Consider the following 27829-nt stretch of genomic DNA (forward strand, 5'->3'; position numbering starts at 1 on the left):
GTAATAGACTGGTAAATTCTCAATATAAAACTCACATACAGAGATGATCTGTCTATTGTGAATCTAGGTGTTTTGCCTTCATAGAATCATTAATTTATTTACCCGTATTTGTTTAAGCCAGCCTCCTGTGCGCTATTAGTGCTGTTGAACGTGGTTGCCTCATGCCGTGGTTTCACATATGTGTCGGCAGCGTCCCCTGTGCCCCCCTGTGGCGGGGGGCCGTGGCGGTGCCCCCCCGTGCCCCCCTGTGGCGGGGGGCCGTGGCGGTGCCCCCCCGTACCCCCCCAGGATGGGGGGCCGTGGCCGTGCCCTGGGGCGGGGGGCCGTTCCCCCGCTGCCTCCTCCCGCCCTGGCCGCCTTGCCCCCTCCCAAATTCCAGCCTTGTGCTAGCTTGGGCTCACGTCTGGCAGTGCCTTGAGTTGGTTTGTCTTAAGCACCTTTCCGAAACCGTTTTTCTTCCTCGTTGTTTTCACTGGGCTTGTCTTCTGCCATTTTAGTGAGCTGAATCGTCTCCGGGGGTGTCCAGACAGATCCGCCTGCTCACACACCCGGGGGAGAACGACCTTCCCGTGGCAGCCGGGCGGTTGCTTGGGCTCGGCCGGTGACCCTGTGCCCCAGGGTGAGGCCGCGAGGCCGGGGAGCTGCTCGCTGGTAAAAGGGACAGTTTCTCTACCTTCCCCAGCCGTCTGGTCGCTTGCTTTCCTCGTGCGCGAGTCCTCCGATAGCTCAGCGAGGCGCCTGGGCTCCGGGCCGGGGCGGCTGCGCTGCCGCAGAGGCACCTGCGGACGCCCGGCCGGCAGCCGAGGGGAAYGGGCCTCCCCTCTCGGCAGCGGCAGCCTCTCAGATTGGCCCATTCGTCTCTGGCAACCTCACCGCTGATTGCTTGAACTTATTAAAATTATGTGGATTTTGTTTGATCTGTGGTAGTTTTCTTCTTAAGTACACTCCAACAGAATGCTTTCTGTGCATTTTTACTGGGCCTGAAGTCTTTTAACATGTGCAATTGTAGCCAGAAAGCGGCTAAAGGGTTTTTTGTCCCCTCTCTTTGCTCATTAGCAGCTTACTAAAAGTGTCCACCTTGAACTCTTCATGTGTAAACAAGTCGACAGGATCTAGCTGAAGACTTAATACAGTGCTGTTTCTTTCAAGTGAAGCCAAAGTAAGACTATCATGTTATATAGTGAGGCCTCCAATAGAGGAAGAAATAGAGTTTATTGTACCTGGTTGTTTCACACAATTGGGAACGTTGAATTTTTTTACAGTATTTAGGTAGCGTTTTGGAGGTGGAAAGAGCAAACATTTGCTCTCCTGAGCAGGAATGATGTGAATAGTCATTTGATGTTTTATTTGTGAATTCTGCCTGTATGGGATAAAATGAAGAGTGTTATCACTCTTTTACCTCACAATAGTTCGTGGTATCTGATAAGCAGAAAGGCTGAGTTTGCTTTGTTTCTTTGCTTGCAGCACTAGTGAGCCTTTCCCTTCCTTACAGCTTCAAAGTATTGCAGCGCTGAGGCTGCAGTGTCTGCAGTTCATTTGTCTGTGGATTACATTTTTACGTAAATGAGCATTACTGACTTATTTCTTGTACCAGTATTTTTCTTGTTAATAGTCATGCAGGAATCTTATTTACAATATGGTTTATTTTAAAAAAAAATACCTTCCACTGTTTAGTGATCAGGGTTTTCGCTGTAACACTTTGATTTGTACTATTGTAGAGGTAGCACATTTTCTCACCCTTCAAATAATAAAAAGATTACAATTAAAAGAGAACGTACTTTAGGCTAGTGAATTGATTCTTTAGAGAATTAAAATTGATTAAAAGAGAGGGAATTGTATATCATGCCCCTGCATTTGTTCTTGCAACAGGTTTTTTGGAAGAGGGTTGTCCTCAGAGAAATGCTTTTAAGCATTATCTGATTAGTTAAAAAAAAGCAGCGTTATATATGAAACACATGTTAGTTTTAAATTGGATGTTAATTGATTTTGTGGTCAATGCAGTCAAAAATAAAAAGCCTTATAAATAAAGCAAACTGTGTGTGAATAAGTGCTGCACTGGCATGGTTGGAAACTATAYGCTATCCGAAACAGTGGTACTACTATCTCTTTTTATCACAAAGTCCAAATGTCCCAATGTGACTGTGTGTGTGTCAGTTGTGCTTAAAACTCTGGATATCTGGCTGTGTGCCATGTTTTTGTTTCACAGTCCAATTGGATTTATAAAGCCATTTCAGATTCTAAATTTGGCTATGACACCAGTACTTTGTGGACCTTAAATTTTGTTAGGTTTGGCCTACTTGAGTCTTAGTAAAGTAAAATGCCTGCCTAGGTAAGCCTGAATTTTGGTATAATGTTGTTTATAGCCTCTCTTAACAAATAAATAAAAGTAATGAGATTTCTAGGAATGTAAGATAAAACAAAGCAGCCCAGCAGAGCACAGAGCCATCTGTGTGCTTGTTGTAGTTTAACTCTTGGAAAGTCCTGGGGTCACTTTTTAAAGCTACAGTCAAAATTTTATGCTGAATTTGTGAGGAAACCAGGTGCTGGTGATGTGAAACGACTGTCATTTGACACGATGTAAGGTCTGTTTTTTAATTATCTACAGAAAGTGTCATTTGATGTTGCCCCCCCCCCTTTTTTTTTTAATTTGCAGATGTGCGTTGTTGCCGTTCTTTCCGATTGCGCACAGATGTTGGCATTGTCGATTGTTTACGGCTTGCTTGTTGTAGTTTTAGGAGGCTAGGAAAGGAACAGCGTGTGTATGTTCTCATAGCTGCAGTAAGTACGGCTCCAAGAGACAAAGGATCGTCCCCCTGCTTTGTTCTGGTCTGATGTGACACGGGGTCTTCAGTAATACGATTTTGCTTCAGGGTTGCTAGGATCTTCAGACTTGAGGCCTCAAGTGAGGTTCCTGACAGTGCCACTGCATTCCCTCCAGCAATAAAGTTGAAATAGCGGAAATAATGCGTTTGTTCAGTTTTACATAATGAGTAAAACACCTTGAAGCAAAGTGCCGCCTTCAGTAATCAAGGGTGTGGATTTCCTTCTTTGCTGCAGTGGGCAGTTCTTACCTGATTTTGTAAACTGCTGTTGAGAAATTCATACAGAAGCTTACCTAATTGGTAAAGATGTTCAGTATAGATATACATAATGAATTTTTATTAACTTATTATTTTCCAATAGATATGCTTAGTATGTGATTTGTGTATACATATGTGTATGTATATCTATGTGACTTAGGTAGAATCTGGAAAACTTCATGAATAAGTCAGAGGTAGGCTGTTTTTAATTTAGAAGAAGAAATTGAGCACTATCTAGAGGAAAACCTAGTTTTGCAAACTTTGACATTGGGCCCACTTTAAGAACAATTGTTTGCCATAGTTCTATATTTATGTACGTTATAGATGTTATCCATGTAGTCTTTTTGTTTAGAAGTAATATAGTTAAGATCCAAAAAATGCATGCAGAGAGATTTTCTTGTTGTTTTTGACATTCCTTTTGTATATTAAGTCCTTAATTCTGTGATTCCATATAATATTTTTACTAAGAACTGTTTTGATTCCAGAGCTGGATTTTATTCTGTTTTAGCGTGCAATCCAAGCAATTAAGACTAGCAGCTTTTTGAGCAAATCTGCTTTGTTACATGTGCTTAGCCATCTTTCAGAATGAATAGCTTGAGTAGTTGTTAAATACTATTATTATCAGTGATGATATGCAAGCCTGAAAGAATTCATCTTGGTTTTCAGGGCTTATCTTAATTTGGTAGGGATGGTAATCAAAGTGAAAGATAAAGGGAACTYTTCAAATGTTGCTGTGATGCTAAAGGTATGCTCTCTATGTTGTGGGGAAATCGTACTTATTTTCCCTTCTGCCTCTTGCAAGTCAAAACTTCCTGTGTGAAAATACCGTAACTTTCATTAAACATTGTTTTAAATGGCATTAAATTTTCATTAAATAAGATGCCTTTCTTAAAGGCAGGTTTATGTTCCACTCACATGTGACAAAGTTGAGGCGTAAGATTCTTTTAATTGAGGAATGACTTGTGGTCAGTGCTTTTATCTCTTGGGTACCAGTCCTGTCTTTGTAATTTCATCTTAGTGCAGATTATGAAAGAGATACTACTCTAACTAGATAGTTATCATATTACAAAACAGAACCACAGAAGTACCAGTATGATCTGTTAAAGAACGGAACGGAAATAGCTGGTGAAGGGTCTTGTCACTTCCTTCAGGCTGATATTTTTCCTTTTAACTGAAAAGTAATCTGATTAAAAACTACCTGCCTTATGCTTTTCATCAGCTGTGGTAGGTCAGTTATAGGTATGAAAGAATAGCTATGATCTCTGTAATTGGTTACCTGAAATGCATATTTAGGAGAATTTTCTTGGCTAAAGATCTGGTTGCTTCTGCTCTTCATCTTCACGCTCTTGTCCTTGGACCAGCCTGACTTGTTTGTGTTAAAAATCAACACGAAAATCGCATTAAATTGATATTTCTAGTTCTTTTGTAATACGATTGAATAAGATCAGGTTTAACATTTTGAAGCTCACAGTGAATGAGCCAGTATTTTAATCATGGATCACAGTGCTTGGTATTAGATATGAAACTTTGACATATACTTTTTTTTTTTTTGATTGGCTACCAACCTTACTGACACTGCATGAAGGCGGCAAATAACTCACTTTCAGGGTAACATCCCTTCTTTGTAGTGACAGGGTGATCTCTGCTCTGTCAGCTTCAACTGTCTTTTGTGTCTAGCAGAATTAGTGCTGTCAGCATTTTCGATGCAGGATTTCCTGTTCTCTTCTATAGAGACTAGAGTTCTAGAAGTATGTTTTATGGTAGTCATTTATAAGAAGTTTGTGTTACTGTTTAAATGGGGATATATGTATTTAGTAGTGAAAGCTTTTGTATACTCATTCATATTAATAAAATACTTTTTCCTGCATCAAAATAAATGCACATATATATGTAAATGCAAATATATGTGAATATACAAAGGAATTTGTATTTGGTTTGAAGAGCCCGACACTTTAGAAAAGAAAAATTGCTCCCATAAGACTAGATTTATCTTTTTGAAAAAAGGTGTATCTGATGTGATTTTAGTGTTTCTAGATGCCTTATTTACATCCTTATTTTTTCATAACAAAATTTGTTCCCCCATAAAATGGGTGGGAGGACTTTCAGAGGAGATTGTATTTCAGTACTAAGCTACAGTAATACAGACACAAAAAAGCCAGGATGTAACAAGTGTTTTGAGATGGGAATAAGTTACTGTCTGCAGGCTCATCTGCGTCACGCTCTTAGCTCTTGCACTAAGGAGAAGGCTTTACTGTCTGCTTTACACTTGTTATGGAAAGAATATGGGTAAAAGCCTGTATCTGAACGGTCATGGCAGAGCAGCTGAGGTGTGCTGACTTGCATGTCAAAGACCTTGCATAAGAAAGTGTTTTGCTTGCTAGCATAAATTTGAATATTTCGTCCATGTTGGTCTTGCCCACGTGTGTTTGTACAGTACTATGGCTCTGGATATTATTAATATACTCTTTCATTGGTTGCTGTAAAACAAGATAAGGATCTTAATTTGAGTCCTTAAATTCTGTATTTTGTGTTTCATAAGAATCAGTAACACAGATAGCTTTTAAGTTTGTGATGATAATTTCTAGTTTAACTTTCAAGGGTGGCTATTCCTTTTATGAATGCCTTTACTACACTCGCTTGGTCTTCATGTATGTTGTTATGCTGGCATTATGCTTCTATTTTTCACGTGCCTTTTTTTTTTTTTCCCCTCTCCTCTTTTTCTAGGTGAAGCAGGAGCTGTAGAAGACCTGTGTTGCTCGCAATCATGCCATTCCCCTTTGGCAAGTCCCACAAGTCTCCTGCAGACATAGTGAAGAACCTGAAGGAAAGTATGGCAGTTCTAGAAAAGCAAGATATCTCTGACAAAAAGGCAGAAAAGGTACAACTGGGACTTTTCAGTGACTAAACAATAATGAAAATTAAAAAAACAATTTATGAAGTTTACAGCTGTTTAAATGGAACCAATTAGGAATTATTTGTGTTTTCTACACTYTATCATAAAGGATAAGTTGTATGTACCTTTGAACTGGTGTGTTTCACATTGGTTTGTTTTGTGTTTTTATACCATTGGCAGCTGATATGATACTTAAAATAATTTGTTTTGGAACTCCTTGACTTTGAACTCTTTAATGACCAGCTCATAGCCATACGACTTTCCGGTATTTGTGTCCGTTGTAATGATTTTACCATTGTACAGTAGTTCTGTCTTTACTAGTGCATGTGAATGTCACAGAACAAAGTGGCTCTGTTGTTATTGAACCTGAAGAACTTTGTGTCTTCCTGGGTATCAGTAGAGGATATACTCATACCCTCTCTTGCCTGTTGTTCAGCCCTCAGAAGGTGTGGTGAAAAGTTCCTGTGCTACTGCAGTTTCCTTTAGATAAGATGGCTTGCTACTTCAGGTCCTGTCTTTCAGGATCTGCATCTTGTGCCAGTCATTTACTTCTCATTTGATAGCTTCACTGAAAATTACCTTAAGGTTCAGCCTGTGTGCAGATGCATCCCACCTGCTGCCTAGTGTGGCAGAGATATTTACTGTTTAGATTACATCTTTCCTAAGAAACTCAGCACCGGGTGTAGACGGCAAAAAAAAAAAAAAAAAAAAAAGACCCCCCCCAACAAATACCCAGAAAACCTTTCCCGAAAACCAAGAAAACCAGCTTTTGAAGTAGGCTATGATACCCTCCTCAGATCCTCTCCCAGCACTGTTTAACTGTTCTGTGCCATACTTGGCATCTGTATAGGGTCTGATAGTGAACAATGAAGGTGTAGGTGTAGATGCTTTCCAAGGAAGTTAGACATTATATCCTCTTCTTTCTTTAACTTCCTGCTTTGGTTTTACTGTCATGAAACCCCTCTATCCTTTTCAGGCCATGGTCTTTGCTGCCTTAATACCAAACTCTTCATCTAGAGTTCTCTTTCACTCATCTGAGACAAAAGCCAAGTGTAGGAGTTAGTCATGGTCTTTTCTATGTTCGCTGGTGTTTCTAAGTAGAGTGTTACCAGCCCCTCTACATCCATTTTCATCCAGATTTGGCCCAATTGCTTTAAATGCAGGGAGAGCTGGGTCTTGACTGAATTGCCATCTTTATCTTGATACTCTTTAGGATCAGCATCTTCTACCTGTGTGCCAGGATGTGGTATGTTCCAGGTCTCTCACAGCAAACCGTAGTATTTTTCCCTGATGCTTTTTCTGTCTTGCTGGAACAAATGTTGTTCAGGCTTGTACAGAGTGCACACTTTTATCCCATCCTGTTCTTTTTCCTGGTTCATCACAGAGCACTAGCACAAGCTAAGAGTATTTTCATTTGCTGCTGCTTTTCTTCTTTCTCTGTTAAAGGCATCTGTCAGGAGAGGAGGTGTAGTCTGAGATGAGACATGGCACTGTCTCCTTCGCCTCAACCTCATGGTTAATTGCTGGAGATGTGGCTCAGCCTTGGAACCTGTCCCCTTTTGTGCCATCTTCTTTTTTCTTACATCTCTGTACTAGGGAACAGGCCAGCTTCATTCCATTGTGCATAGCTGTGCACAGTATCACATGCCTGTGTCTTGAGGCTGTAGCTGAAAACTATTATGTACAATTTGCTTCTTGCTGGCCTTTAATCCCTTACCTCCATTTATGTGAGGCTGCTTTGATGACAGACTGTATGCATGAAGCATGTAGAGCTGTTTCTCCTGCGTCAGGTAGGAAGCAATACATTCTGCTTGGAAGAGAAAAGAAAGCAACCCATCTTCACCGTAGTAGGTTAAATGTGAGGAGAGTTAAATACTGACTTTCACAAGACTAAGTTGGGTATGGTAGTGCTGGCCACTGCCATCTTGGTTATTCACAAAGGAGCCCAGCTGATGAATCTGGATGCTCCAGACAACTGTCCCCATATCTCAGTAGAGACTTTCTGCAGAAAATACTTATTTCATTGGCAAGCTAAGATCTCCATCAAGGTGACCGTGGTTGTAGCAGTTTATCTCGAGTTCTCTGAGTGTTTGCTGGTTTGATAAAGTTCTTAAATATCTTACAGACCAATCATTGCGTGTTTGAGGGTCCAGCTCTGACTGAACACCTTGAATTCATGGCCTGTTCCTATCCAGTCAATAGAAATCATTGGAGTAACTTGGGACTTTGAGATAGTAAGGGTCTGAGCCATATCCATTATTTAAAAAAAAAAGAAAATCTCTGCATGCCAATATCTTAATACATAGGCATCTCTTTATCTCTCTTTCACCACCCCTTTTATTATTCTGATCCTTTCTACAATGTAACTTTCCAGCTCAATTGGAGAAGAATTCTCTGTTGCCGAAAAGATGAGTTCCATGGCTGACAGTTGTACAGAAGTAGAAGAACTCCCTGCACATAAAGCACAAATACTACCCTTTAAGGAAAGGGAAAAGGAATGCCATTCTCTCTCTCTCTCTCTCTCTCTCTCTCTCTTTTTAATAACTCCATCTTATCGGGGGTTAGACTGGTATAAAATAGTTCTGTTTATCTGTCTTTTTTATTTTATTATTATTATTGTTATTTAAATTTCTGCTTCACTGTTGTTGTTTCATCCAAAGGTGTGCTTTTGTCAGATAACAATAGTGAACTTTCAAGGCTGAACAGCATGGTACATATTCAGTGCTGATTAATTTTGTGGTAAGGGCATCTTTCTTTCATGATGGTAGGTATTTGGTGGGGGGGAATAATTACTTTTCCTACATTTCTTTATGATTTTTAAAAAAGAAGTACACACAGTTACAAATTTTCCTTACTCTCAAACATATGGAATTTGAAATATATATGTCAAAGTCTAAAAAAATTTCAGTACAGATTGAACTGAACTTCTCCAAATTTAATCATCATTTTAAATGTTTCTTCCGCAAAATGAAATCCATTGTAAATGCCCTTTTATTTTATATCTTATGGCTGAGGTTCCAAACACAAACTTGTACTTTTCTACTGCAGTACCACAGTAGTTTATGTGTAATATATGGTTTGTGGTATTTCCCGCCATGCAGCAGCAGCCCAATGCTGTCATGAAAATACTTAGTTCGATACTATGTGGAGGATGCTCTCTAACAACTGCCTGACACATCTGGAAATACAGCTTTGTAAGAAAATTATGATTGTCCCTAGAAATTGAATGTGTAATTAGTTATAGTAGAAATGGAATACCTTGTTTATCCAGTACTTAGACTAAAATGTTGCTTTGCGAGAGGGAGAAAAAGCACAGATGTGTAAGAAAGAGAGTTTTAAAGCTCGGACAGGATGTGTTCCTGTTTGTGTGTGGTATATACTTCATAATCGAAATGGAAAAGACTCTTAAGTAAAAGATGTAGAACAACCGTAGAGGTCTTGATGCATCTTGTTCAATTATGAAACATTTTCCCCTGCAAAATGTTTTATAAATAAAAATTGGAAGTTTAAAAATGAAAAGTGAATTTGTGCTGCATGGTGATCTAGTTTTTGTTGGACTCTGTGAATACTGGAGGAAAATTAAACGGGTAATTCTCCAGGTGCTTTGGAAATGCTCTTTAGGGTTGCAGTGCGTGCTGCGGGACCGAGAGCAGCAGGCAAGGAGAGCTGAAGGGCACTGGGACCGGGCTGGCTCAGCCCCTCCTGGGCACTGCCGCTTGGGTGCTCCTTGAACGCCGACTTTTGCTTAGGGCTGGGGAGTAGTTTGCTGTCTTTTATTATTACAGAAGGGTTATTTCAGAAACCTGAATTGACAAATGGTTTATAACTGAAAACCTTTTCGTCTCGTATGCTATTAGTTTTCTTTACTCATGTACTTTCGGAAAGGGGGACTAAAGAAAAAGGAAGGGGAAGGAAAACTGCTTTCATATGGATGGGACCTACCCTGAGCTAGCACATTAGTATTTTRTTTTCATCTCTTCCTCCTCTTTGGCTTACCTCAGCATTTATTTTTATACTGCTAGTTCATTTGATTTGTGGCACACATGTTTACTGTCGCGAAGGTAAATATTTACTCGTGTAATATACTTGCTCTTCCCTACCCTCTGACCTTGGGATAACCTGCGCGTCACAGCCCCAGTCCGGGCTCTCTGGCAGCTCTTTCAGCCGTATCGTTCGCCTGGGCAGGTAGCTATTTCAGAGCAGCAGTTCAAACTTCTGGCCAAAATGAAAATCTAAAAGTCGTGGTCTCTCTCTTCTTTAAGTTGCCAGCTCTGTGCAGTGGCCAGTATACTCGGTGTATGCACAAGTGCAATATGCTATTTTATTTGATTCAGCTGTCAGAGTGTAATATTAGGTCTTGTTGCCCTAGCCATAGATTAGATTTCAATGAATTAACTCCGTAATTTACAAAGCAGTAAAATTTTAAAGATGTTATGCACATGTATAAAATCAATTCATGGTTGAATGAAAGCTAAAGGTTAGGTAATCTGCCTTGCCTACTGCATGGGGCTGTTACTCAGAGATTAAATTAGGACTCTTTTTTTTTTTTTTTTTCCTAATAGTGAGTGAGGGAACACGCTTCTCTGCTAACTGAACCTAGCTCTTTGATGTCTTTATGACAGATGTCTACTGAAAAATAGCATAATACTTTTTTGCCTGTATAATAAACTAGTAACATCAAGATAGACAGATAATTGTATGTTCCCCAGAATCGTACATTTTAGTGAGGTTCCAAATCCAAGCAATTTAAATACCAATTACCATTTTAATAATCCTATTTATGAGAGATATTGTCCTACACTAGGAAAAAAAATCACTGCATACAGGCTCAAAATTGTAGATAATTTACCTTTTTGATGGGTCTTTTGCATAGTAGTGCAAATTATGTAATTGCATTACTGGTGTCGCTAGAACCTGTAGCCATAGACCAGGATCCTGTTGAACACAAATAACGTTCTTCTCAACTTAAATACTGTATTCCTATTCTATTGCTTTCTGTAAATAAAAGCAGCATTTACTTCAAAAACCCAAATGCTCCAGCTCCGCAAGTCTGAATGAAGTGTTTGGTATTTGCAGTGCTTAGTGTTTGAGGAACCAGTATGTTTTGGGAGTATCTCTGAAATTTCCTAGAGAGTGGAATAAACCATAATGGTTTGTAGCTATCAAGATATACAACCAACTATGGTATGACAGTCATTATGGGTGACTTCATGGTGTCTATTTTTAAATAGTGACTTACTGCCTTTGATAAGAATAGAGAAATAAGTACTTTATTTATTTTCCTTACTTTAGATTTTAGTTAGGTTTTTATAATCTGACTTGTCCTCAAACATCACTGATTGTCTGACACCTTTGAATTTCAGATGTGATTTGTCTCTAAAGCTCTAATTGCTCTGTGGTTACTCTTAATATTGCACTGAAAGAGTATAATATATTGCATAATACATGATTACACATGTCTGGTGTCTGATTGTTAATTCCACTTTGTATTTGATCTTGGTTTTTGGACCAATTTCACTGTGTGTTTGGATTTTCTCTAGGGACTCTTTTGTCAAAAGAGATAAGCAGCACATTTAGTGATCATTTAGACTTTAATACTGTAGGAAATCTTGCAAATGATGCTTTTGTAGCTAGCCTTTTCTTTGTTCTTGAATTTTTTCCTAGTTTTTCGCTTAACTCTTGATTATTGATATTCAACGTAACATTACATTTTTAGTTGTAACAGAGTGCCTAAGTTCCATTCTGTCTGTAGTGCATCCAGAATGGCAAAAGTAGCTCTGCCCATCATGTATTTGGGATATATTGGAGAGTTTGTGGAATATAGTAGAGTAGAGAGAGAATCCAGAATGAGTTTGTAAGCGTTTTTCTAGTCCTTTTGATGCTGAGATGGAGTAGAAGAGGAAATATAGAAATGTAATTTTTTATGTAAGTTTAATGTATCAAAAGACCTTGATTATTGATAAAGTATTTTCAGAAAACTGTATTTGCAGTATATATCCAGAAATAATGTTTTGCCCTGACTTGAAGTGATACAAGCAAGTCTGTATCTTTCACAGTGAAGGTGGTCAGGCTTTGGAACAGGTTGCTCAGAGTGGTTGTGGGGTGTTCATCCGTGGAGCTGTTGAGAGCTCGCCTGGATGTGATCTTGAACAACCTGATCTGACTTTGAGGCTGGCTCTGCCTTCAGCAGAACCTGGACCCTGGTGGCCTCCAGAGGTCCCTTCCAGCCTAAGTTGTTCTGTGATTCTGTGCATCTCTTGCCATTACTTATCATTAAAGCAGAATGTCATTCCATGTTCAAATGAAGCACATTCAGAAGGCCTCGACAGTAGTGGAGAGAGTGAGAAACAAATTCAATTCTTGGTGTCTCTTTTTGAAGTTATTGAATTGTATGTTTGTATTAGACCAGAGGGATTTATTTTTAAAGCATTCAATGTTTGGAAACACTGCATTTTTCTGTTTGGTTTGGAGGCATTTAAATTACTAGACCTCTTTCTTGGGGTGGTGGTGAGGGAAAGCCTTCAAGTGTGATTACTAAAGTTTGGGAGGGTTGTTCTGTTTTGGGGGTTTTTGGTATGAAAAAATCTCCACTAGCGTTCTTCTTAATTGCAGACGTCTTCAAAATTGCCCCAGTCTTGCTTAAAGTAGATAGTTACTTGAAACTATGGGTTTCTTTCTCTTTCATCTTCTTTCTAAATTACTGTGCAGAGACAAACTACGATAGAATTTTCATTGCTTCTTCCTCTTTTCTTGGTAGCCGTGTTTCAAAGGCATCTCTTTATATCTCTGTGTTTGACAGGTATTTCTGCTCTTTTCCTAGTAAAGATATAATTCTTCCGAATTTTAAAGAAATAAAGCATCTGTGTAGTGTAATACTGTTATAGTATGGTGAGCTGGCTTTCTCATTTTAGGTCTTCAGGAGCTGTCTAAACAGTCATATTGAACACCTGCTTCTTGCTATCTTACTAACAGTGCACAGAAAATCCTTTGGAATTTCAATTGAGGAGGAGATGACTGGGAAYAGGAACTGGAAATAGAGAGAAAGAGGAGGCAGAAGGGAGTGGAAAGTTGTGGAGGAGCTAAAAATGATACAGAGCCTCCTTAAAGGTCATAGAGTCCTTACTTGCATAACTAGCAAAGCTGGAGTGGCTTCGTCTTTAATAGTACATGGGTCATGCTGATTTTAGGCCTCTCTAGATATACCCTGCAAATGAGAAATGTTTTTACATATTCCTTATAAGATGGATAATATTCAGAAAGTGATCATTCTTTCTCTTCATTGCTTTTCCATGTGCTACCCATCATAAATCATGTACATTAAAGTGTATGTATACATAGCTGGTCAGTTCAAGGAATTACTAAGAATTAGTGCACTATTATAATAATACGATAAATATACAATATCATAAATATCAAATATCAATATAATATGATATGTTATATATATTATATAAATATAAAATACAATAATATACTTACTAATTCACACTTTTTAGAGACACGACAGAGATATAACATGATTAAACCAGTTACTTACGGTGATCATTTTCAACATTTTACCCCCAAGCTGTGCAGACTTATATATTTAAAGGAGTAGATTTTTTTTTCCCCTGAAGATAACTGTGCTTTAAGATACAGAAGTGGGTGTTTAGAAGTGTTTTTGTTGGTTTTGCATTTAGTTTCACTCATGAGATAATTCTGCTTCCACTGCTTAACAGTGCTGGAGCCCAACGTGGGAGCCCAGGGACTCCTTTCACCGGCTTCCCTAAGTGAGCAGTCAGACCTGTCTCTCCTCTGTAGGAGGAACTGCAGATGGGAAGCATCTTGGGCCCTTTTGATTGTGCCCTGTCCTGAGGTGTTCTTTCACTACAACTCTTCCTGGGTCTGTTTGCCAGTTTGTTCTTGTATACTGAGATAACTTGAAAATTAAATGAGGTTCTCTTCAGGCTTTTATCAGTTGGAAAGGAAAAATGCCCTTCCTGCTGACTGGGATGGGAGCCTACTATTTGACAGAAAACCTGATAAGTGCCAAAACTGTAGAGTACGCTTGGTGTCTCCGAGCAGTTTGCTGGAGACAGGCCTCTGTCGCTGTCATGTTTTCCAGTCTCATCCTGCATACCTCTGCGTTACAAAACAGAAATGTTGTTGGTTTCTTGCCATACCGTCACTGTTCTTTAGGGGTTTTTTGAATGGGAAGTTCAGAGGCAGTGAAAAAGAAGAGATTTTTATTTTTGATAACTTGTCTTGCCGCTGCTTTGGGTTTTTAGTAACATAGTCTTATTTGCAGAAAGAGTATCTATTTTTTTTTTTTTAACAGGTTGTCATTTCCTGATTTTTTTTTTTTTTTTAATGCAAGTTTGCTGATGTAAAGAATGATAGAACGTACAGTTAAAGACAAATGACACTGGCTGCACTCTAACTGTATTTTTTCCCATTTTCTTTAGGCCACTGAGGAGGTTTCAAAAAATCTTGTTGCCATGAAAGAAATCCTGTATGGCACAAATGAAAAAGAACCACAGACAGAAGCTGTGGCCCAGCTTGCTCAAGAGCTATACAACAGTGGTCTTCTAAGTACCCTTGTAGCTGACTTGCAGCTAATTGATTTTGAGGTAAGAAAATAAGTTTGACATTTCATATGCTGTCTGTGCTGAAATAAATTCATCTGAATTCTTGCCACTTCAGTTGCATAGAACAGCTTTTGCTCTACAGGTTTTACTTTCTGGCTGTGACAAAGCCACTGGAAAGTGTACTCCTATTATTGCAAATGATTTAGTAAATTAAGCAAATACAGAATGCAAAATCTGTGAATTTGCACAAAATCGTGTATTGCACAAAATTGAAGTAGCTGAACCTCTAAGCTTGACTATACAGTTCCGTTAAAATTTTGGAATAATCTTTAGTTGTTGCATTCACAAAAGGATTAATCCCTTACTGGTAATACTGTAATGAACACAAGGTCACTTAAACACTTTAAATTATTGCAGCTATAATACTAAAGGCTATATGTCTGTTCTCATCTTGTTAAATTAAATTACTTGAAAAAGTAAGAAAATTATCAGAACATTTTGAAAAAAATTTAAATAGTTAAAGCAGTTACTTTTAAAAATTATCTGTAGTGTTTCTCTCCTTCATTGGTAACAAGTGATTCAACATTTTTTCTACTTTCTTCATCGTTTTTCTGTTTAGACAAAACCCACAAGATTTTACTGAGTACTCCAAAATAGTAATACTTCTTTTACATCTCTATACAAACCTCTGTCTGGAACTTGACACCTCATTGCATTGAATAATTTAGCTTCCCAGTGTCACAGTGAAAAATCACACAATTATTTATAAGAAACTGCAGTACAGTTGAATTTTCTCACTTTCCCTGAGGTCCTGCAAGAAGTCTGTGGTTGTCTAGGAAAAGAGCCAAGAACACTTGTATTTCACTCCACAGCCTTGACCATAAAGACCCTCCTGCTTGTTAAGGTTGTTTGAAAATGGTATTGTTCATAAACCAGTTGGTCACGTTGCCAATGCAATAGCATAAAGTCCTGTTGTAGTATGACATTCAAAAATAATAGCTTTTTTTCCTGTTCGTTCTTCTCTCCCCTCCGCCCCACCCATAATTCCTTTGACTTGTGTTTTACTACAGTATGGTGGTATTTTTTCCTATCCACACAACTGTTTACCCCCAACACATGAAACATTCTGGTTGTTAAATAAGCATGGAGACTTGAGAAAGTTGAAAGTAAACGCTGAAGCATGATGGCCTTTAACTGCTGAGGAAAGGAAATTGTGCAACGTCATCTGGATTTTGCTGACCTCTAGATTCTTATCAGCATGGTGCTTACGCAGCCTGCTTATTAGTGAAGGAAACCTTCATTATCTTCTGTTAATGAAGAATGATAACAATTTGTACAGGCTTGCTCTCATTAAAAAGAACTATTCATTTTATTCTAAGGGGACTTGAAGGATTGTGAGCAGTTTCCTGCTTTTAGGCCTTGGGCTGCACTGTTGCTGGGGGATGTGGCCTTCCCCCTTGAGAGGGACCAAGTCATCCGCGTTGCTTTCTAGGCTGCACCWCGGCAGCTTTTCAAGGATGGGACCTGGCACGCTGTCCAGCTGCTGTTGCTGCCCAGAACTAACGTCAGCACACCCATGCTCCAAGCCTGCTCTAGCTTCCGATTTGTTACAAAGTCAATTAAATGTTGGCTTTGGTATTTCAAATCTCTGCGATTGGGGTTGGTCTCATTTGATATGATTTCTCCATTGCTGATGGAGATATGAACCTGCTTTCCTGTTGGTTCTTAAACTTGAAGAATAGCTTTAGTATTTATTCCTTCTGGTGCCCCTGCAAAGCCTGAGGTCATTCAGGGATCGAGCAAATGTCATCTTTTTTTTGTCAAGAAATTTATTCTCGTTCCTGAAGAAGGTTTCTTTATAATATACTGAGATAATAGACAGGGACTGTTTACTCTGACTCTTAAACTATCTCAAATGTATTTGAAGATGAATACCATGGTAAAAAACAGAAAAGTAACAAATGTAATGCTTTTATGTTTTTATTAAGAAACTGTGTCAACTGTCCAAACCTTGAGATACATCAAGGCTTGTTTAAAATGGTATCTGTATCTGGAAGCTTTCTTTCCAAGTAAAGCAGTCAACAAAACCATCTACTTCACTGAATAGTGTTATGAACTTAGCAGTCATCTCCCTGCTGATTTGTGCTAATATATCTGTAGGAGAGATGGTATTCTTTGTGACACTGTTTTTTTGTTCTTGTTTTTTTTAAATGAAGAAAAACAAAAAACAAAAACGCCTTTTGCATAAGGGAGCCTGCATCCTTCGGCTGGGAAGACAATACCAGCACAGTTTCACTCTTACCTCTCGCAGTTGTGACTATTGGCACAAGGTTCAGTGTCTGTTTGCCCTTGTTAGGCCATGACATCACTTAGTARTACATGTTTTTAACAACAACGAGATTTGGTATTACTGTGTGCCACTATCAGTTCAATTATGTGAATAATAAGAAAATGCTGTTCTTGCTGGTGAATTCAAAGCAAACAGTGAGATCCAAGGCAAAACTGGCGATATTAGTGAATGAGAGTTGATGACTATATTATGTGGAGTTGGAGTAAAACAATTTCTGGGAACACTGCTCCACTCATTACGAGAACAAAGAGTTCTGGTGTTGCTTTGGGCTGGCTTTCAATGGATTTGTAATTGAGAAAACAAGCATTTACAAATAAACTCTTATATCCTGAAAACAACACTAACAAACTGCCCATGCTAATTCACCAAACATGCCATTTTTAAAACTACAGTTCTCCTACGTATTCATAAATATTTGATTTTTTTCTTATGCAATGTTCATTGTTAATTTGATTTAAAAAAACAGTATTAGTTTTGAATAATTGCTGTTATTTTTTAAATGCTTGCTGAAAAAGTACAGCCTGCATTTTACTTGAAGACTTACTGATGTTACCAGGAGTTTTTAACACACGGCTAGAGATTCTCAAGAAAAATGCTCTACTAATGGCTTTTCTGTATAAGGCTCAGGGAGCCTTTAGGTAGAATTGCTTAGCAAACTTTTCTCTGCAAGTCTAGACTTAGCAAAAGTTTGCTTGTTTTCTTCTGAATCACATCTGATAACAAATAGTTTTGAAGATGTCTTTATGGCAATCCCAAATGGAAAGTTAATTTCGGAAATCTGACTTTTAAATGATATATGTGAATGACAGTGAAAAATGTTTATATTTATGGTCAGCTTTTTATTAATGTCCTTACCAATTTGTTAACTTTAGCTATGGGCTGACATGTCCCAAGAGAAATAAATGGTAGGTGTATCTATATTCAGTGAAGAGAACATTCCCAGCTCCTTTTATACTGTCTGGTGCTATCAATGTGCATTTGTGTGTGTGTGTGTGTAATTGGTGCTGAATTACAGCATATTTGTCTTATTTATACTTTTTTGTCTGTTAGAAAATGTGAGACTTGCATTGTAAGTTGATGGATGATTTTCCTTTGGAGTTTTTATTTATTTATTACCTCCATAAGTTAAAATTTTAAGTTGGATGTTAACACTGCAGTCCCAAGTGCTCTGCAGACTCCTGAAGGCGGCGGTATATGTTCCTAGAGAAGGTGAGAGGATAATAGAATATTGAAGAAATCTACTTTCAAGCAAGAGCATTGTTTAAAAACTGGTATGTTATCAACAAAAACAAGTATAAAACAAGTCCCGGAGATAGATGCTACGTAGGAATATTAGATGAGATATGAAGTGGCTTTGTTTCTTAATGTGAGTTAACCATGATCTGATTGAAACATGATAGTGTTTTCAGTGCTTGGACACATTTGAAATGTGTATAAAGAAGCAGAATATTTGATCTAATTAAGGGAGTGTACAGAGACTGACTGAACTGCAAAACTCATTAGGTGTGAAGGCATGAGATGATGATAACATTTAATTCTTACTTGCATAGGGACTTCAATATTATGTACTTAACTGCTTATGTTTTTGACAGGGCAAAAAAGATGTTGCTCAAATTTTCAACAACATTCTCAGAAGGCAAATTGGTACAAGAACTCCTACAGTTGAATACATCTGCACTCAACAAAATATATTGTTCATGCTATTAAAAGGGTAAGTACACTATGAAGCATAAATATACCTTTATATGAAGTAAGAAGTTTGAAATTTCGTGGAGAAGCAGTGAGTTTTGAAATGTTTTTTCTTCCTTTCCAGTACATTTGATTTTTGTCTTAAAGCTTGTAATTTCCCTAAGGAAAGGAAAATTTGTTTGACAGAACATTAAAAATACTCTTTTGCATGAAATGTGACTGAAAAATGAGAACTGATAGTAACCTAAGAAGAGTCTTCCTGGGGTACAGCAGATACTTTCCTTTCAGTATACTATCTGATCCAGTTTAAACTATTTACTTGTGAGCTTACTCATTTATCAAGTACTAAAGGCTAGGKTTTTTTTGCTTTAACCACAATCATTTCCAGTTTGCTGTCCTATCCCCTGTTCTTAGTTTGTGGCTCGCTCTTCATAGTGATTCATATTCCTATAGTCACACCAATGCACCAGCTCAAACTTGTCCAAACAAAGAATGATTCAGGGCATGTGTTGCATGCCAGAGTGCCGTTTCCTCCTCTGTTCTTGTATTATCTGTGTCGTTGAATGTTGAAGAGCCATGTCATACTGAATGCATGATTGTACGTGGAGAGCCGTGCATCTTGAACGTGAAATCTGGCTCTGTGGAGAAGGCAGGTGTTTTGCATCTTTTAATTTCTTGCTGACTGCAAAGGGTTAGCCCCAGAAGCAGTACTGAGTGTTTGCTTCAATTCTTGCAAGTTTAAGATATCCAGTCTGCCAGAGGTACTTTCATTTTTCCTGCATTACAGTTGTGATTTTGAGGGGAAGCAGTATTTAAATGTTAGAAGGACAAGAGGATTATTAATTGTGGCATAATAAAAAAGCAAAGATACTGATTCAGTACTTCCTCAAAATAACTTGCAAAGAAGGGCAAAGAAATTGGAGGTACAGAGAAATTTAACTACTTTCTCGGCATGCTCTTGTTTATATATGATGGAGGGATGTAACCCATTCGTCCTAATTTCCTGACAGGATTTGCTGAAACATATCTGTGAGTGAAAATGTTTGAAACGAGCATTTAGTTAGCTTAAATGACTTAAATGTTATGTCTGGTATCTGGCTGAGTCCAATTTCAGTAAATTTAAAATATGGGGTGAGTTGCAAAAAATTCAGTAGAATTCAGATCTCCCTGAAAGGTTAAATGGGAAAGTAATGCAGCATTTAATGTGAAAATTAATGCATGAGAAAACTTTTTGTATGATAATATAGTTAGKGCTGAGCAAACACAATGATGCTTTGCTCCAGAATCCTTCTGGTGAATTTAAATTAGTGCTCGGTGAATTAGGACCAAGATCTTTTGAGGTGGGGAGGTGTATAAGAGGCTTTGACTGCTCCAAGTATAGGTAGGTAGCAACAGAGTTAACTTTTCTATAGATCAGGATAGCTTGTATTTCAAAATGTTGAGATTAGTTCTTGCCCCAGAAAGGCAGCCCCCATTCATCCAGTTTCCTGCTATTAAGCATACTTGGGGAAACAAGGAGCTGGTATAGAGCACCAAGGTGTATTTCTGTGAAATCTTAAACACACTGTTGTGAGTTTTTGAAAGCTGCTCTTGGCATACGCTAAAATCAGCTGAGGGAACACCAAAGTACTTGAGCAAACGCAGCAGCAATTCCTAACCGGAGCCCTCGCTGACGGCTTCATCACTTGCATCAAATCAACGTGAGGGACGTGTTCCAGACGGTCTCCTTTTAGAAGCTCCATATACTCTGCTTGAGGCAGTCAAGACCTAGGTGGAAAGAAGGTGTTTAGTGTTGTCCTTACAATCAGAGGACACTGTTGCCAACATTTCAAGCAGGACATGTTGCACAGAGTAGGCAGGGAGGCTGGCGGAAGGTTTAATGAAAGAGGAGACACGAAGACGTGTCCAGTATTGTTAATCCTTTAGCTTCATGTGCCTGTGAAGGATGGTATTATGTAAATTGCTGTTATSTGTAAGCAAACAACTTTCTAGACCGAGTTTGCTTACTGCATATCCAGATATGTGCAGTCCCACAAATAGGAAAAAAAAAGTTGATTTTGAATATAAAGGGAGAGATTTTTTATTTAATCTTATTTCTCATTTTATAGAAGTAATTTGTATTGGCAATGATTTAATCATTTCAGTGATTTTAGTAATATTTCAGAAAAATATTTGAAAGTGAAATTTAATACAGAGTTAAGTACCTCTAATTATTTGAGTTATTGCTGACTTGATAGCACTGAAAATTGTGATTGCGCACTGTAGTGTTGCAATGCTAACTTTTGAAGGTATTTTTAAAGAATCTTTTTTTTATAGGTACGAATCTCCAGAAATTGCTCTAAATTGTGGAATAATGCTTCGAGAATGCATCAGACATGAACCACTGGCTAAAATAATCTTGTGGTCAGAACAATTCTATGATTTCTTCAGATACGTGGAAATGTCGACATTTGACATTGCTTCGGATGCATTTGCCACATTCAAGGTAATTTACGTTCCATATTTAAGTTACTAATATTTCTGTAGTTCTTCATTATGTGAACTGAGATGTTCTGTGTTACTTTCTTGAGCAAAGTAAGCATAGAGAGAGGAAAAAAATTTGGTCAGGTGCATATGGGTAAGCTGAACACTGTTCTTCCTTWTTTCTCAGGACGTAAGAGATTTCTTTAAATATACATACTACATTCTCAATAACTTTATCGCAGAAGGCAAGATTTAAACTGCTGTGCATTAATTAAATGCATGTGTGCTTTCATATGCCAGTGACCTTCAAATTTCTCTCTCCAACTGTAAGGCTATTTGAGCAAGTGATCTCCTTTTCATTTTGTTACAAGCTGAGTATATTTGGTGTTAACTTTGGAGAAATTTTGTGTTGGCCCGAAACAGCTGGTCATGGGACTATCAGCATCATAGTAATTGGTATTAACTGCTGAGTCTTAACCTCAGTTGTATGTAGTTCTGTGCATGGCCTTGATCTGTAAATGGAGCTCTTCAGTGATAATACCACAGGCTACTGTAATTTACCTGTGTAAATTAACATAGTGCATAGCAGACCTTTCCTAAGTGATGCCAAGTTCGTTAGCAATGTCCAAATATCAGCATTCACGTCCCAGATTTCTTTGTTTAATAAAATAAGCAAAATGCTCTATTCAATGTCTTAAGTTCTCACTGGCTATTCAGAATGAGCATGTACTGTTTAAATATTTTAGTGTAAATATTGCTTTTGTGCTGTTTTACAGGATTTGCTTACAAGACACAAGTTGCTAAGCGCAGAATTTTTGGAACAACATTATGATAGGGTGAGCAAATACTTTTCAATATTCAGAATTTTCTAGTACTGTATTTCTTGTTCTTACTTGAAGAGCTCAAGTAAAACTTTTCATTCCTTGTTTAGCTTCCTTTTTGAAAGTTTCTGTACAATATTGAACCAGTTGAGCTGACAGTAGTTAGTGCCAAAGCAGTAAAATTAAGATTAAAACCTTATTGTGACTGTAAAAGATGAGACTTAAGGTGGAAACAAGAGACTAAGGGTGGAAATCTAGTTCTGTGACAATGTATTTTCTTTCCACTAGAGGGAACCCCTTCCCAGCTTTTGTCTTTTGCCTGTCTTAGCCCGTGTCAACAAAAGAATACAAGCTAGCCTTCCTCCACCTGCTGGGCACTCTTAAAATTAATGAGCAAAGAGTGTTCAGTAGCTGGGAACTGTTATGGTTTAAGAAATAACCAGATAACTGCTTCCAACACATATCAATCTAAATATCAAAGGCTCCTAAAAGAATGAATAATGTTTTTTAAAAGTGCATACACTGTTTAACCAGTAGTGTCTTACGAGACTACTGAGATTCTACTGAGAGTTTTAGAATTTTGTTATGCATTCCTCTTCCAGTTTATTATAAGCATAATTATAATCACATATATATACACACATAATTATAAGTCAATTCATAATATTAAAATCATAAATCTTTGGAAGAGGGYTTGTGACACTTGGTAAGGTTCTAACTCTTCTGTTTATTCTCTGTTTAGTTCTTCAGTGAGTACGAGAAATTACTTCATTCAGAAAATTATGTGACAAAAAGACAGTCACTTAAGGTAAAGGAAATTTCATTTTCTCCTTAAATGCAAAATTAGAGAGCTCCTTTAATTTCAGGGTGGGTTGACTTTAATTGAATTGGCTTCAGTAACTGCCTTTTAGTTACTAGCATAATATTTATTTTAATTTTTCATATTTTTTAATTCTTTGGATGAATTAGTTTTCTTTATTCCAGTCCTTTCACCAGTAATGTTGAGCATATACTGGATCATTTCTCTCCCCATGCAGAAATGGCTATATGCAAGTATGTTTTCCACCCCATCCCCAACAAATCTGGACATGTTTAAATAATTTAAAAAAGACTCACATAACGTGACTAGAGCAAACTTGCATTCAAGTTAAAAATATTGAATATAAATATAATAGATAACTAAGCTAACTCATGGCAAGAGTGGTACTTGTGGGAAATACTGGATTGCTCCTGCAACAGAACTCCCGACAGAAATAGGTTTTGTGTACTTTTTAGAGCTTTAGTGTGTTTTATTCATTAGCAAATATTCATAGGAGCTGGGGAAAATGTGTTTATAAAATCTACTGAAGTTTCTATCTTAATTTTGCATCCCTTCTGGACAAAGAAGGTAGCAAAAGAAGTAGAAATATTTATTATTTGAAGTAGAGAGTCCCTATTTTTATCACATTCTTATTGCTAATGCATGATTTTTGTATAAATGGAAAACATAATGAAATCGTGGTTGGGGAGGGGAAGTGAAACAGACTTTTCTTACCAATTCTAGTTCACACTAAGGCGGGGAGCGGAAGGTGATTTTTCAGTTGTGGTATTGAGAAAAAGGAGAAACTGCATCATCAGAATAAGAGAAAAACGTACTTTGCGCTTAGAAATTCAGGAGCTTTGAGTTTAAATCTTACTGCTTTTGCAGACTAGTATCCATTACTAAGCATGTTTAAAAGCACTTATGAAAGAGGTGTTTCTTATTTCAAATGTCAGTAATTTTTTTTCCTCGGTTTTGTTTCCCACTTCTAGCTTCTTGGTGAATTGTTATTGGACAGGCACAACTTCACAATTATGACAAAATACATCAGTAAACCTGAAAATCTCAAACTAATGATGAACCTTCTACGAGACAAGAGTCGTAACATTCAGTTTGAGGCCTTTCATGTGTTTAAGGTATGCTATTAAAAGACACCCAACAACCCCACAACAAAAATTATTTAGTTGAGTAAAATTCTACACTAAGCCTGAATGCAACTCATCTGAACATCTGCTAAATAGTTAAATAAAGAGCTTAAATAGTTAAATAAAGAGCTAATGTTTGTCTTTATTATGGCCCATTTTTACAAATAGTTATCATTCTATCTTTTTGAAAATTATTTATAAATTGTTTATAAAGTGTATGACTGTCAGTGTAATCTTACAAAATTTTGGAATTAAGGAAGATGAAGTGCAGTAAAATATGGAAGAATGCATAATTTTATGTGAAAGCATGAAGCATCTTGAGGTTCAGAAGTGTTTTCATCAAACTACGTGATAGAGGATAACTGTATTTTAATCAAATCACCTAAACTTCAAAGCCTAAATTGTAGTTTGCGTATTAAAATAGATACCTTTGGAATTAGTAATAAACAAGCAAATGACTAATAAGAGTTTGGAGATGTAACTTGAGGTATAGAAGTTTTTGGTGTACTTTAATATATCCATCTGATGCTATATATAATATGATGCCATGCATTTGCTACAGAAATTAACCATGGGATATTTTGAGTGAGTCCTGCAGGGCATTAGGGCTGATCAGCTCCTATGGACATGAATTTACCTTGGAACTGGTGCTTGGTTTCTATTCTAGTAAAAATAAAACTATTTTCATTTTATTCTCACATTTTTTTGCTCCCTTTTTTTTCTGTGGGGATGTTGGAATATAGAGTGATTAAAACATTATTTTAAATTATTGTTATCATTGTCTTATTTGCTAGGTTTGTTTTTAACTGAGCCTTCTGTTTCCTACTCTTACGCCAAATTCCTTTTTATTTCTTGCAGGTGTTTGTAGCCAATCCTAACAAGACACAGCCTATATTAGACATCCTCCTAAAGAACCAGACCAAACTTATTGAGTTCCTCAGCAAGTTTCAGAATGACAGGACCGAGGATGAACAATTTAATGATGAGAAGACCTATTTAGTTAAACAGATCAGGGATTTGAAGAGACCAGCACAGCAAGAAGCTTAATCTCCAATAAACCCCTAAAATATTAAACCCAAATTCAGCATTTGCTGTTAGATATTCAGCATCAGGCACTCTTATCGATTCATGAGGAACATTACTGCTAATCTGCTGTTCAGTGAACGGTTTTTGTTTTTCTCTTTTCTTTTTTAGTCCAAGTTGAAAAACATAGCTGCTGCTTTCTTGCACAATGTGGACTTTATTGATATTTGTGTCATTTCAGAATTCAAAGACACTGCTTGTTTTAGGAGTCCTGAAAAGAAAGATTCTAGGTTCATGAAAGCAAACATATAGATACTAGTTTGGTTTAGGAAAGAAGGTATTAATGTAGTTAAGCAACAGGTTGCATGCTTGCAAATCTGAATAAATCTGTACGTTTGCACTTACCTTGTTTGAGATATGAGCACAATGTGACCTGTGCATACCTGGCACCATAGTATAAGATTATATGCCTTGATTAAAAAAAAAAAAAGTGCAGTGCTTTATTTGTAATCAAAGGGGAAATGTATCTAAGATGTGAGCTTATTGGGATAAACAGTTGTCTTGCAAATAAACTGATATTGAAACTTAGCAAGAGTGAAATCTCAAGGTTCATAAGGAAAATGTATATATGCCTTTCACTGCTTTATAGATTTTTTTTTTTTTTTGGACATGATTTGATTTTTCTGAGAATTGACTTGTAAACTTGGAAATATGTTTTAAGGGTTTTTGTTAATTTTACTTTAAAGGTATTTCAGACAGTAGAGCTAGCAGTGACATTTTGCATTTCATTTCAACAATGCTTGCTGGTTTCTTTTGTATATAACTCCTAGGCTGCTCATTTCTTTAAAGTATGATTTAATTTGTACAGCAGAGGAATGTTATTGTATTAGTCTGTAACTATTACCTAATATTGAGTTTTGCAAAATGAATGCTCATATGTAATTGAATACTTCAGAWCACATGAAAATGCTGATTTAACAATCTTAAGTACTGCAGCATTAAAAGAAAAAAAAAAACAAATTCTTTGTATTCACTTATCTAATGGGGTGCCATCAATTAGGGTAGGCTGAAATAGAGAACTGGAACCCTTTAAACTATATTCTTACTGGATAATATTGGCCTTATTCAATTAAACTAGTGTTGTGCTCACCAGTTCTGCAAATGGCAAAGATTATACTAAATTAATGTTGATTTCTTTTGCTTCTGGGGAGCCTACAGTGCACCATTTTTTTCTTACAGTAAACTCAGTACAGTAGTTGTGAAAGTGAATAATTTAATTCCCTCTGACTTAAACGTAATTTTGTAGATGTCCTAGTGGTAAAATGATTTTAATTTTGTTGATTTTCTTCTTTAATGCTGCAAACTATCAGTATTTATAAAAACAAAAACCCAACTGATTTTGCACCATGTTTTTGTTACTGTGACCATACAAAAAGAATCTACTAAATATAGCTAAACAATGTTATTAAAATTGTATCTATCCATCATATAGTAATGCTAAGATCACARCCAACCAAACGTATGGATTGGAGTCTGAAAGTTCAAATTCTGCATGGCTGAATCTGATTGAGAGTGCTATAGAAAATGTTTGTTGTTTCCTGTCCTCCTCCTAATTAAAATATTTCTCAATCAGCAAGATGAAACTCCTTAGTGACATTTAAGCTGATTTTAAAGCCTTCATAAGGGAAGTCAGATAGTAGCTCCAGAAAACTGGGTGTTTTCACTCTATAATTTAAAATCGCTCTTAATATTATAATTGGTCTTTTAAAGGTTCTTAATGTGTACTTTGCATACAGATTCATTTTGCCTACTGGAAACAAAATAGCTTAATCTTACTGAAGGTCACTTATACAGGCAGGCAGAATTGGCCATGATATGGTATTATAGTTCAGTACTAACAGTCTATTATATTTTGGTTTATCATAGCTGAGTGGAGGAAAACATTATTTGCCAAGTTACTCACCATAACATATAAGGCTTCCTCTTTAGAAAAATGTAGAAGTGCTAAAGATTTATATATGTAAAGAAGTGAAAACGTTTGGACTGGGATGTAGGTTACTCTTTATTAGGCCTGGGAAAAAATGTCTATGGTAACTTTTTTAATATGTGAAAACATTTGAATGTTGGCTTTGGAAAAGAAGTTGTATTTAAATTAAAGCTCATTTGACGTGCTCTTCATATTAAAAAAACCTATTGTTCTGGAAGTGGTTTCTTATCTGCTTGAAGGCTTAAAGATATTACTTAGTTATTTAAATGTGAGGGGTTTTTGGTTTTGCGCCTTTTTTTTTTTTTTTTAAGAGATGTATACAATTGTAATTCTACTTCCGTAGTAGCATTTCATTTCTCCTGAGGAAAATGCATTTCTTATCAGAAAAATCTGGCTGGCCCCATAATTTAAATTGAAATAAAATTTTGAAGAAAACCGTGTGTGCTTTACTGTGTTTTTGAAGATGGTGAGTTTCTCGTGGATGTGAATTTCTTTTCCCCATTATTGCCTTAGAGCACTTCCGCTTTCTTCCCTTAAAGACAAAGTAATTCTAAAGCATGAAAAACTGTGGATGGCTTAAAAAACATTTCTGAGCAATTAAGACAGTGTTGTATTAGAGACATCAGTTTTAGTAAATAGTTGATAAGCTGTTATTTTGCCTATACATAGCACGTTTTTGCTGATTCTGTTCCTTTTTTGCATGTTCAAAGGCAAAGATAGTAGATGCCATTTCCTGCGTACTACCTAGGGTGTGATGAGGTTAGTGGAAGCGAGTCCTCCATAATCCTAGGTCACTCCCTTCGCCCCTAATTTCAGGAGCAAAAGTTTGTGGAACTGGTAACTCTCTCCTTAAGAAATACTGTAGCCTTTTTGCCTTTGAAGTTATTTGCCCCTATTTTTCATATATAACACCCCAAGTCATGCAAAGGTGGCAATGTCAAGAGAATCAATGCACTAGATTTTAAAAAACAAAAAGAAGTTTTAGKTTTTTTTGATGCAGATTCTTCAACCA

At 37.1% G+C, this 27829-nt stretch overlaps 1 protein-coding gene across 1 annotated transcript; it reads left to right on the forward strand.

The window, feature by feature from the left end:
* The first annotated feature begins 5804 nt into the window (after positions 1-5804).
* CAB39 (calcium binding protein 39) lies at positions 5805-27247 on the forward strand. The gene is made up of 8 exons (XM_026080103.1): positions 5805-5958; positions 14418-14582; positions 18483-18601; positions 20896-21064; positions 21819-21878; positions 22606-22671; positions 23655-23798; positions 24666-27247. The coding sequence occupies exons 1-8, from the start codon at positions 5845-5847 to the stop codon at positions 24852-24854; spliced, it is 1026 nt and encodes a 341-aa protein (XP_025935888.1). The 5' UTR covers positions 5805-5844; the 3' UTR covers positions 24855-27247.
* Positions 27248-27829: the final 582 nt, after the last annotated feature.

This window comes from Apteryx rowi, unplaced genomic scaffold (genome assembly GCF_003343035.1).
Source record: "Apteryx rowi isolate R43461 unplaced genomic scaffold, aptRow1 scaffold_51, whole genome shotgun sequence".
NCBI lineage: Eukaryota > Metazoa > Chordata > Aves > Apterygiformes > Apterygidae > Apteryx > Apteryx rowi.